The sequence below is a fragment of the Typopeltis vanoorti genome, chromosome 14 (assembly GCF_054136105.1).
Source record: "Typopeltis vanoorti isolate ZY-2024b chromosome 14, IOZ_Tvanoo_1.0, whole genome shotgun sequence".
In the NCBI taxonomy this organism is placed as follows: Eukaryota; Metazoa; Arthropoda; class Arachnida; order Uropygi; family Thelyphonidae; genus Typopeltis; species Typopeltis vanoorti.
Genome location: NC_143562.1, coordinates 36,032,432 through 36,046,047, shown reverse-complemented (window position 1 = coordinate 36,046,047; position 13,616 = coordinate 36,032,432). Strand labels below are relative to the sequence as shown.

The following is a 13,616-nucleotide window of genomic DNA, read 5'->3' as shown; positions in this document are numbered from 1 at the left end:
GACAAATCATCTTCCTCCTATCACACTGCCCAAGATCAAATTCATATGTACATCTTTCTCTTCACCTTCCCACACATTACTGGTATTCACAAATTAGCAATCCCTATTTCCGAAGCACTCTCTACTGTTGCCAAATCCTGAGATTGAAATACTTACATCTCCTATTGCTTCCCACTGCCTGCATTTCATGTACACATACACATTCCCATTCCTTACCTGTTATATTTTTAACTGTGGGATGTGTACATGTCACATGCATGTCAAACTATGAAATCATCAACTGTGCTATGAATAGGCTGGGTGCCAACCTATTAGAACTGGTGGCTGCCATATTGAATACAGTTGGATACAGATCAGAGACAATAATATCCTAACAAAAGACCACACCAATCATACACACAAAAAAAAAAAAAAAAAAAAAAACAGTATTGGTAAAGAAATAAAGACAATAAAATCCTTCCTTGCTACTAACATGTATCTTTTCTTTTAACAGCTCCCATCAACCAAATTTCATGTCTTCATACTAGTGACACCAGCCATCTTATTTTGGATAATCTAGAGGATCTGTTCTGTTCATAAATAAGAACTCTGATTAGTAAAGTTTGCATGCCAAGGGCATACATCTAATGGTGTGTTTATTCAAGGAGAGGCTAGAGATGTACGTCATTTCATGCAGAGAAATTTGATCTGGAATGGAGATCTTGGTACAGTAGATGCTCACTATAGTGAATCCCCAAGGTTCACTTTGGTGGCTTTTTTTTTGGGGGGGGGGGTTGATTTCTCCCATGCTCCATTCCCATGAAACAAAGGAAATAGTGGGGATTAGAATAGAGGCAATGGCAGGAAATCATGTTGATGATAGTGTTATTTATAATGTGTATTTTATATATATTTCCCTCTTTATGTATATTATTATTCTCTCTATATACTTATGAGATGAAATATTATATAAATTTCTTTTACTAACAATTATTTTTATTTTTGACTCCGAGTGTCCCTATATGTTATTATATTTGCACAAAGAGTTCACTCCAATTGGTGCAATGACTTTAACTCACTCTTTCAGAATCCAACTAATCATTGACTCAATACCAAGTACAAAATAAACACATTTAATAAAACTAAAACAATATATATATACACTTCTAGTAATAATACATAACTATAACTACAGATTATATGGATCCAAGGCCTTATTTAAAAATATAAACTTACTCTTAAGACTAAACACTTTTTCTTTCACAAGCACAAAAAAAAATGTTCATGGTCTTTTTCTCTTTCTGTTAAGGCTCTTTTCCAGAAGTTACAAGGTTCTGTACTTCATTTTCAGGATCCTTTTCATCAATCAATATAACACACATAAAGTCTTCTTGACTATATCCTGTTTTCCTTTTAGTAGTAATACTCATCATCAGATCAGGCACCTTTAATACCTAAAAATCTTCTTAATTCATATATTTTCTAAACTTTCACTTTCAGGCATTCTTAATACTTATAAAACTTCCTTATCAATATTTTCTCTAAGAAAAACATTCACTTTAGAATGTAAGCAACAAATTCTCCTTTCATTCACAATACTAAATTGACAGTCTTAACTTCACTTATTTCACCATAAAAACTTAGTTTCAAGATTTCCTTTTATTCATTACTTATTTCTCCTTGAAACCTAATATTTCCACTATTCCCTTTTCGGAATACACTATAAAATATCTTCCGACTGCCACACACAAAAAAATATCAAGTTCCTTCTAACTTGAATATTTACCGGCCAATTTATAAAAACTTACAGTTTCAAGATTTCCTTTTTATTCTTTACTTATTCCTGCTTGAAACCTATTATTTTCACTATTCCCTTTTCGGAATACATTATGAAATTTCCTTCTGACTGCCGCACAAAAAAATCAAGTTCCTCCCAACTTGAATATATCTCGGCCAGTGTTCTAAAAACTTTCCGAACGCTCTCTTGTTTACAACTGTAACTTGGATACGCAACGCTTTCCTTGTCAGCTGTCAATCACACATCAAGTTCTCTCCGGGAGCATGCGCACTTCACAAAAGTCAGAAACTACGCACTACAATAAAATGGCTGACTCGCTGTATCCATCAGCACTAATCCAGGTTACAAACAGGGAGGGAACACAAGTGTCAAACAGTCAGCCTGATAATTTGTTTACCTAGAGGGGATAAGTGATTGTGGCCATGGTGTGAACAAGTTAGCTTTCTAAAATCATTTGCAACCAGTGCATTAAAAGACTGATTTCCAGACTATCCCTCAGTGGGACAAGCATCAAATGGTCATAAAACTCTGTCCTGCTTTTTTTCTCACAAAAGGAATTTCACCCTTTCCTACCCTCAATAATACATAAATCACCAGGCAGAATCAGATCTCTCTTCTTGGATTGACATTTACCTCCAGCTTCTCCTAGAATAAATACATCCTATCAATGGTTTCCTTACACCCTAAAAGACTAGGCATTCATTCTTTTCTGCTCAAGATTCTATTTTGAACCTTCCTAGTTACTAATCCTATACAAATTCCAAATTTAGAATACTTTCACACATTAGGATGGTGCACCTAAAATCTTTCTAAAAAAATTATGCTCCTTCAGACAGCATCAATTCTTGATGCTGTCTGAAAGAACAGAATTTGGTTCATAGATAACCCTTCATCTTCTATCTCAGAGATGTACTGTTTTAGCTGTCTCTGCTATAGGTACATCTATGGTCACTGCTCCAATAAACTTGCAAACATCATTGCTCCACTTTCTGTTGGGCTATTAAAACAGGAGCAATGCTGTCTAGCATCCCTTTTCCATACAGCTTCAGACACATTGAACCTGCTTCTCTCTTATTCATTTATTCCAACCATCTGTCCTTTGGCACAGCCTTCCTCATGTGTTTCCTAACAACTACAACCTCCAGCTCTTCAAGAAAAATAGCAATTGATTTCTTCTTTCTCAGTCCTTACCTGCCCCCCCCCCCCCTAATACACAGTACTGATGTGTTATCATCATCATCATCAAATTCCTGCCATGTACCCTCAAGGGGTGTACAGGATATGATAGTACTACGGGTTATAAGTTCTTTTATTTCTTGTTTAGGGGGAGAGAAAGATTCTCTTACTATCCTTCCTCTCCTCGTAAACTAACGTCTGCCACCAAATGTATTTCATATGCCGCATTTCACAAAACTGTCCATATCAAAATTAAACAAAGCACTATCCAACCATCCTTATGTCACTACACATGCTAACTAATTAAACACTTTAATACAAAAATATGTGTTAAAAATACACAGTTACCCTTGCTAATTAAACACTTATATACTGAATTAATACTCTTGACTAAATAAGAACCCTGAATATTAAATAAATAACTTATCTCCTTAACAAACAGACACGTGACATCACTATGCACTCTCATTCCATTACCCAAAGGATAAGCACAAATGCCCTAAAGCATCATCAAAAATGCAGATATGCAATTGTGTGTGTGTGTGTGTGTGTGTGTGTGTGTGTGTGTGTGTGTGTGTGTGTGTGAGTTTTGTTCTGTATGTAGTTTCAATTTAAAAATAGCATGAATGATTTCAAGAGAGGCTTCATTTGCAAAACAGGATTCACATCAGCCAGATAGCAGTGCCGAAATTCTGTGCTCATCATTCTTTTCTTTCTTGAGGAATCGACACTTCATACTAGCCATGAATTACATTTACATTATTCAGTAATATAAATATTCTGAGAAAACATTTTACCTATAAACATAAGCCACAAAACTTGATGCTAAATGATAAATTGCTGTTATGGATCATCACATTATAAATGAAACATTTGTTTCAGTGATTAGGCAGATTTCATCTCAGCTGGATGGTGAATAGGCATAATCTACAGTATGCCAGATTATATTAGAAGCGACTTAGATGAACTTGTTTGCACTATGGCTTCACATGCAAATCTCTTTTTTCCTTGAAAAAAAAGATCAGTGAAATTATATATCTCAACATGTTCATAATTTTTTTTTTTAACATTCCTACTGCTTTCTAAAAGAGGAAACTGGATATTATTTAATTAGCAGTATAACATACTGTCACAAATATGCAATTACCTGATCATATGAAAGGGAGGGCATTTTCTGACCATCATGCTCTCTCTCTCGGTCTTTGAGTTAACAGTTCTAGCAAGCTGTCACTTCTCCAGCAGTATGTACAAGGTATCATACCAAAGATATTATGTAATGGACACTTTATCATTGCATATCATACTGGTACAAATAATGCTACGTAATCTAGAAGAGAAGCAGATGATAAAGATGTATCAAGAGGTGTTGGTTCGGTACACCACAGCCTTAGCTGGGGATTGGATGACATATTTTGGGGGAATGCAAAAGAGTTAGCTGTGTCCTTTGACTTGGTTGTTTAATGTGTCACTGCACAATTCCAGGATAGGCATTTCCAATTATAGACCAAGCTGTATATACAATTGTAATTATAGTCTTGTATTCTATTCCTAAATAGCTTGTTTAGGAGTAGAATACAGGATTGGATTGATGGACATAGAATTCTAGGATGGTCAGTATCGATTTATGTAGGATAAGTCTTTGCATTAGCAGTCTGCTTGCCTTTTATGATAAAGTGATAAATATGTGTTGGATAGACTCATGGACAGTGATATTCTTAAACTTGGAAAAGAATTTGGACTGTTTAATGACAAGTTGGTATATCAGTCAGGGAAAGTGGGAAATAATAGATTACTTAGATGGGTTTGATGGGATGGGTTAGATTTGTTCGATGTTAGGTTTGATGGGTTAGATGGGATTGGCCCTGCTAATAATTCCATGGAAACAGATTCATAACTTATCACTATGCACTCTCATTCCATTACATAAAGGATAAACACAAATAGCCTAAAGCATCTTCAAAAATGTGCAGGTGCAGTTGTGTTTTTGTGTGTGTTTCAGTTTTTTTTTGTGTGTAGTTTGAATTTAAAAATGGTATGGATGATTTCAAGAGAGGTTTCATGTGCAAAACACAGTTCACATCAGTTGTCCCAAGTTGTGTATGGGGGAGAGGGGCAGAAAAGAAAGGTAACTAATGGTGTGCTGTGGAGTTCTGTTAGGATGATCAGCAATGGTCTGAAGTAGAATATGATAGTCTCATCACTTTGAGAGTGGTGAGACTATCATATTCTACTTCACCACATGAACTGACTGCCAGCAAATGCTATCAGGAAATACGAGGGTGGTCTGAAAAGTTCTCAGCCTAACAATGAAAAAACGAATTTATAATTTCAAAATTATTTTTATTTTTCAACATAATCTCCCTTAAGACTACTACATTTATTCCAGCAATGCTCCAGTGCCATTATCCCATCCCTGTAGTAATTCTCAGTCAGATCTGCAAAATACCCCTCTACGGCTGCAATCACCTCTTGATTCGAAGAAACATGCTGACCAGCGAGGGAGATTTTTAGTTTTGGGGAAGAGATAGAAGTCAGAGGAAGCCAAATCCTGGAGATTATGGTGGATGTTCCCAATTCATAGTGCAGATCCCTTAATTTTCCCATTGCCAAAACACCTTTGTGAACAGGTGCATTGTCCTGATGAAAGATGATTTTTTTTTCTTCTGCAAACTGGGTCTTTTCTCATGATTTTTTTTTCACCTAGTCTGGTTAAAAGATTGGAATAATATTCCCCGGTTATTGTTTTACCTTTTCAAGATAATTAATAAACAAAATGCTTTTATTTATTAACAAAATACACCGATGCCACGACCTTTCCTACTGATGGAACCGACTTTATCTTCTTTGGCTCTGAACTACCAGCTTCTGTTCCACTGTTTTGACTGCTGTTTAGATTCTGGTGTGTAATGGTGAATCCAAGTCTCATCCATAGTAATAAATTGATGCACAAAATCAGTTTTATTCTTGTTGAAACGCTCCAAGCACTGTTCAGAGATTTTCATGCAAGTGCATTTTTGATCTGTTGTGAGCAAACGAGGTACCCATCTTGTGCAAAGCTTTTTCATTTGCAATTCTTCATGCAAAATATATCCTACACGTTCTTTTGAAATGCCTATAGTCTCAGCAATTTCACGCGCTTTGACTCCCCGGTCATCCAATACCATATCGTGCACTTGATCAATGATTTCTGGTGTTGTTACACTTTTTGGATGTCCTTCACGTGAATCATCTTCAAGGCTGGTATGGCCATGTTTAAACTCAGCAGTCCATTTCTTAATTGTCAAAAACGAAGGAGAAGAATATCCATAAACGTTTATGAACTTCGAATAAATTTCTTTTGACGTTAAACCTTCTTTTACAAAGAATTTTATAACCACACTATACTCAATTTTATCCATTTCAAGGGATACAGACAACACTTTTGCTTCAGACAGCTGTATAAAACAAACTACTTAATAGAATGACTTGCAATTTCATGTGGATGCTTATGACAGATGTACTAACTTAGGGGAAGAAAAAAAAAAAAGATGCCGACAGTGTTGCCATCTATGGTCGAGGCCAAGAACTTTTCAGACCACCCTCGTATATATATATATATTCATTTTCAGGTATAATAATCAAATGGATGTTTCTTTTGGAAGAGAATTAAATATTTATACAAACAGATTTGAGCACAAAAATATCAAGTATAATATATAGTGAATTGTTTAGCAGACTTTGTTGCCCAAGTAGATAGCATCTCTATTTCCCTTAAAAAATTGCAGGCTAGTGCGAGACTATCACCCTGCTTATAGTAAGCCTGAGGTATCTCTAGAGCAGGTTTGGTTTCTGGATTGTTTAACCCTAATCCCTATATGTTAATGATCTTTTTAATGAAATTTTATATGTGGGAATGATTGGGTATGGGGCAAAACACTAAATCTTCATTTATCAACATTTAGTGAAAAGTATTCAGGTGGGTGGCACCTGTAATAACAGTGTAGAATAAAGAGTAACAGTGTGTGTCGAGTTTTGAAACACTGAGGAATATACATAATTTTTTCAACATGATGTGTATTTCACAAAAAATGATATTTGACTGACACTATAGCAAACTTTTAAGAACCACAGGAATATCATAGTGGATAGTTTGCTGTAGTGAATTTCTTTGACCTAGTATTTCACCAATGGAGCTTTGGTCAGGTAGTTTGTTATTTAGTAGACTTTTTCAGTAGTTTGTTATAGTAAGATTGTTATAGTTGTGTTTGCATACAGTGAGAGTTGACTTTATAAAACTTCAAATGTGATGTTAAAAATTTACCTGCTGGTCTCTGATCATAATTTTTCTATGATTTCCACCTAATGAAAAACATTAGTACTGATGGAAGGCTAAGGATTTTTTTTAAAATTATTTTTATATTCTTCTTTTCTGTATTTTTATTTTTAATTAATCTGTAAACTCTGCTCTAGAAACTAAGCAGGAAACTTTATCAAGCCACTTCAGGCCTCCAGTAAGTGGGGCATTGGTCTCATACTCAATAATGAAATTCATATCTCACCTGAAGACAGTTACAACAAACATCCACACCCACAGTGGGATTCAAACCTTCATCCTATTGGTTGGAGCTGTTATGCTAACTACTTGGCCAACTAAGCCGATATTTATTCACTTAGCCAAGCTTTTTTTTTTTTTTTAAGCATATGCTTCATCAGATACAATTCTAGACTTTTCTTTTTTTTTTTAAATCTAAAATTATGGACTAATTTTAGATATCATCGCATTCTGAAGAGAGAAAGGCTGAAGAAACAGATGAAAGAGTTTGAAGAATTACAAAAAACGAATCCCGAATTGGCTCAAGAAAAATTGAAAGAATTAGATAAACAAAGAATCTTGGTAAGTTTTACATGTCAAATTAATAACATTTTGTCTTATATCGAAATGAGATATAAGACAAATATATAAGACAAGGTCTCGTCGAAGTTGCGGTCGGGACTTCGTATGTTGGCGCTGTTGTAGTAGTTCAAATTTCTTCAAAGCGCCAACATACGAAGTCCCGACCGCAACTTCGCCGAGACCACGTGGTCGTAAACCTATCGTCGGAAATACTCACTGAAGAAGCCAAGAACGCTCTCAGTTTAGGACATAACTTTGCCGTCGCGCCCAAACAAATTCCCAAACTCGAAATTATGATGAAAGTAGAACGGGGTATCCACGATCTTCCGCCAGCAATGGCCAATAACGTGCGACTAGACATAGCAAGTATTATAAATGAGGCTAAGCGTCCAAAAGGCAATATGCCACGTAAGCAAATAACTGCCCTAAAAAAGTTATATAATAATAAAAATATTATTATTACAAAAGCCGATAAAGGAAATGCAACAGTTATCATGAATAAAGAAGAGTATAACAGAAAAATGCAAGATCTCATATGTGACAGTTCCACATATCAAATTATACATCGAGACCCTACGATGTCGCAGTCCGAAAATTACTGAAAAAAGTGACATCATGGCCCAAAGAAATCATCAGGAAAATAAAACCAATTCATGTTAAAACACCCCGTATTTATGGATTACAAATCCACAAAACTAATATTCCCCTATGCCCCATAGTGGATAGCATAGATAGTCCCACATATAAACTGGCCCCGGCATTTAGCTAAGTCGCTTGCCCCTCTTACTGGCAACTCCTCTACTTTTGTAAAAAATTCAATCCATTTCAAAACATTGGTTAAAAATCTAATCCTAAAAAATTCAGACATAATGGTTAGTTTCGATTTCACCTCCCTATTTACCAATGTACCACTTATAGACACTCTTGATTTAATCAAGTCTAAATTTCCCCCAGATATTTTTGAATTATTTCAATTTACCATGAATGCAGGTTACTTTACATGGGAGGGGAAATTCTACAAACAGATTAATGGTACTGCTATGGGTTCCCCCTCTCTCCCCCGTTAGCAAATTTTTACATGGAACACTTTGAAAACAAAGTACTTACCACAGCTACATACAAGCCACAAGTGTGGTTGCGCTATGTAGATGATGTATTTGTCACCTACCTAAACAGCCAACACCCCAAAATTCACTTCACAGTAGAAAAAGAATCAAATAACTGTTTACCATTTCTTGACATATTAGTCACCCGCCTTTCAGATGGATCACTATCTTTTTCTATTTACAGAAAGCCTACACATACAGGAAGATACCTACATAAACAATCACATCATCATCCAATCCAACAGTACGGCATTTTAAAAACACTTACACACAGAGCCAGAGCCATTTGTTCTAACGATACAGCTCTGACCACTGAACTCCAGTACCTGCGTCATACGTTCTTAGCCAACAGCTACAATCCTTCAAAATAGATAAAATACTACATAGGCCCATTACTCTGCCCTCCCCTAATACACAAGAATACAACGTGACCATTTCTATTCCCTATATCAGAGGTACATCGGAAAAGATAGCCAAAGTATTGTTGAAACATGGCCTTTGCACCACCTTCAAACCTCATGTCAAGCTGGCAACTCTGATCTGCTCGCCAAAGGATAAACTTCACCCTTTAGCACACCCAGGAGTGTATGAAGTTCCATGTGACTGTGACTTGGCCTATCATGAGCAAACAGGAAGATCAGTGAACATCCGCCTGGAAGAACATGAAAGATACATTCGCTACTATTACTATGGCAAGTCGGGACTGGCAGACCACGCTTTGGACACTCCTTCACACAGGATTAGATGGAGGAAAACAAATGTGCTATTTAGGAGTCGTTATAGATCTGAAAGATTATTTTTTGAGTCAGCAATGGCTTTGAAGAATTCTCCCAACCTTAACAAATATGGTTGCATTAATTTGCCAAAAATTTGGGAGACGGTTATCCTAAGAAAAACTCCTGGATAACTGCTTTTTTTTTTTTTTTTCCCGTTAGAGGGCGGCAAAAATAGGACTTTAGATCTTTTGTCTTTTGCAATTATATTGTTTCACTCACTCACTGTCGCGTTTACATGTGTGTTGTGCTCTGATGATGATGATTTGAAAATCAGCGAAATATTAGCGTTAATAAAACATCTTTGTTGATAAAAGTGTTTGTGGTGTTGTTAATACCGTGAAAAATAAGCTACAGATATCTCCAAAGAGGGAAAGTTAATTTATGGCCACCCTGTATAAACATTATATTTGGATAAAGGATAATTTCTTGGCAAGTTTATTACAGTAAAAGTTTATCTTTGATCAATGATAAGAAGATAAACAGTTTGTTAAATGTAAAGAATTTGGGAATAAAGTGATATTTATTCAGGATTCTTGAGATTTGTTTGGAGATGGAATTCCACATTCAACATTGGAATTATAAAAATTAGATTGTTCAATTCTGTGATGCATTGATCTTCTTGGAAGTTGAATCCATTTAATTGTGTGGTGGTTTTAATGGTATCCAATTCTTGATGCAGGCTAAAGGGAGCAAGAACAGATGAAGTGAGCTTTCGTTTCTTAGAGTTTTGATGATGATGCCTGTATTTTGCATTGGATAATGTGCAGAATTATATTGGACATATTTACCAATGAACGTTGAGTTACAATATGCCAAACTGAATAGAGTGCTTGAAGAAGAATGGGAGAGCATAATATTATCTAGAAAGTCTAATTTTCCCTTTTTTGTAAATTTCATATAGCATTGTAGACTAATTAATGGAGGAAATCAATCGAACCATTTTCTGAATATGGCTATATAGTACTTCAACATAACACACCCAAAATGATGTTGAGGGTAGAAAGAAGAGAACAGATAGTTTTCTAAATGTTCTGTATAATAGTTCCAAAGTAGAGGAGAGGGACCTTTACTGTGACCGAATCAATACTGATCATAGTATCCTTTGGTCAAAGATATGCCTGACTTAGAAGTCATTTAAATATGAATATTTATTCAAGAACAGTTCTGAGGCCTTAGTGCCTCATTATGTCTCATTATGACCTGATTATGTCTCAATATTTCAGATGATATCTCAATTTTAGTCATGCCATGAAGGTCAAATCCATTTGTTAATATATTCATTGTCATCGTCGTCGTCATCAAATTCCTGATAATATACCCTTTGAATGGCATTAAGGATACTATGATAGTATACTTGAAAAGTGTACATTATTATATATATTATAGTTTGAGTGTGATATATGTGATATATCACATATATCATAAATTTGGTATCAGGAGTCTAGAAAAACTAATAACTGGTATTAGATCTAACACAGAGTCAGAGAAACTAAATTATAAAGGGAGCAATGGTGAGAATGTGAGTGTAAGAGCAACAGTGTTATATAACTGTGTTAATGATGGAAATATTGATGAGGAGAGAACGATTTTGGCTTTGTGTTCATCCAGTTCGGACTCATCAAACGTGTGCAAAGATGTTTACATGTATAAGGTATTAGAGAAGAATAGAGATCTGCAAGTTGTCCATTTGTGTTGGGCAGACTGCAGACAAGACTATACAAAAGAATAAACAGGTAGATTATTATGTCTGTACATGAATGCTAGGAGTATCAGAAACCAAGGGGTAGAGTTGTTGCCTTAATCAATATGTTGCGACCTCAGATTGTAGGTATTAGTGAGAGACCTAGCTATCAGAATCAGAATACTAACTGGTATCGAGTGTCAAGGATACAATATTTTTAGAAAGGATAGAGAGGAGGTGTGGTGCTAATGATATTAGATGACTTGAATCCAGTTAGATTTGAAACATATGATTGTAGTACTACTAACAATATTTCACATGGCAGTGAGTTTGAAGCCCTCTGGTATGAGGTGGAATCTAACAAGATCAATTACGTAGTGGAGTATTGTTACAGACCTGGTGGATCAGTTGCTAGTGATGAAGAAATACATCACCAAATAGAAAAGATCAGCACAAAAAAAGTAATCATAATGGGAGACTTTAATTATCCAAATATTGATTGGGTAGCAGTAGGATCTCATGAGAAGAATGAAAATACATGTATTGAGCTGTTGCAGGACAACTTCCTCAAGCAGCATGTGACAGAAGGAACTTGTTAAACTGTGAATGAAATTGTTTTGTATATTTTTGTTTTTTTTTTTCATTCACATTTAACATAATATACCATATACCAAGCAAGACTTGTGTAAATATTATTTAATGTAAACAACTTATTTTACAATTGAATATTCATATAACTACTTTAATTTTGTCTAATATCTAATTATTTAATCAAAGATATATGTATTAATAATGAAAAGACTGTATTTATATATTATTAAGTTTATTTTATTTATTGCTATATTAATATAAGAACTTGTATTTGATATTTTAACTGCGCATTAATTGAAATATAAATATTCTTTATTTGTTCCTGTTTGTGAAAGTTTAGCGTTATGCAATACCATCAATTTTATTATATTTTGTTTGGTTGTCATGGAAACGTATGTAAGTAAGCGAGCGCGAGAATTGGAACACAACGTGAGGAGAAAGTTTATTGAAAAGAGTTTTAGATCACGAGAACAATTTAGGCGGGAAAAACAGATATATAAGCGACGAACACTGGAATTATTAATTAATTAGGAGCATTAGAGATTGATAAGAGAGAGTGGCATTAGGTTGGAATCGGGGCATTCGGAAATCACAGTATGTTAATAGTGAGTCGGCAAGTCACTCAAGCAGCTAAATAAGGTCTACTAGTCAAGAGGCAGTTAGCTAATAAGTTGTAGAATAACAATTATAGCTACGGAAGACAGCTGAGTGACTACTAAATAGACTAGCGATATTTGAGTTGAGATTTAATTTCAGGGCTAACCTGTCAAGGACACACAGAATCTTGAAATAAAGCATGGAGTTACTAGAATAGAAGAGGCTGTAAAAATTGAAGTTTACCGTTAGCTGTGCTTAGAATTATAGTGCCTAAAGAATTAATCGAATGCCGGAGGAATGAACAACTGTGCATATAAAACCTAAAGTTAAGGAATTATTGTGTATTGCCTTATTTCATAAGTGATCAGTAGTACTTTATGCAACAACGTTTGTTTATGTGTATTGTGATGGATGATTAATTCAGTTATTGCTTAGAAGAATTTATTTAATGAGTGCCGTTTACTGTTTAAAGTGCTTACAGTTGTAAAAAGTGTAAATGTATAAGTTGATGAAGGAAAAAGATTATCGGTAAGAACATTCCAACCATTAATTCCTATGCTGAGATGTGAGTGTGTTTCATCCTAGAATTTCCTTATGTTAACAGTAACTATTGTGAAGATTAACTGAAGTGTAAATTTAAAAATGTTTGCTTGTAAGGAGGTGTTACTGTGATTTTATTGTATTTGGAACTTAAGGAACTGTGAGATGACTGTATTAGAGATAACAAATTTACCATTGTCTGAGTTTGTATGACATATTATCAGAAAGGCTGAAGTGTTTATAATATCTTAATTAGTGATTTGATCTTAAGTGTAAAATTTGTGATTTTAAAATTAAATGTTTGTTTTTGTTAATCAAAAGTTGTATTTTGCCTGAATCTCTTTTACTGCACCATTCATAAAATATTCGAACCAAAGCAGGTAAATTAAGTAAGTCAAATATACTCGGCCAGTATATATTTTAAGGAGAAATGGTTGAAAGTTGATTTTTCTTCAATTATTGAACTGATTCAGATATAGAGTGGCGCAGTCTTTAAATA

The 13,616-nt window shown here is 34.8% G+C and overlaps 1 protein-coding gene across 4 annotated transcripts in view; it reads left to right on the top strand.

Annotated features, from left to right (window-relative positions):
• LOC150099367 (U3 small nucleolar RNA-associated protein 14 homolog A) overlaps window positions 1–13,616 on the top strand; it is a 247,894-nt gene that overhangs the window by 157,094 nt on the left and 77,184 nt on the right. For all 4 annotated transcript variants that reach the window (XM_090403927.1, XM_090403929.1, XM_090403926.1 and 1 more), the window contains exon 11: window positions 7,703–7,826. In XM_090403927.1, coding sequence (XP_090260053.1) covers window positions 7,703–7,826 — 124 coding nt within the window. The remainder of the gene's footprint in view (window positions 1–7,702; window positions 7,827–13,616) is intronic.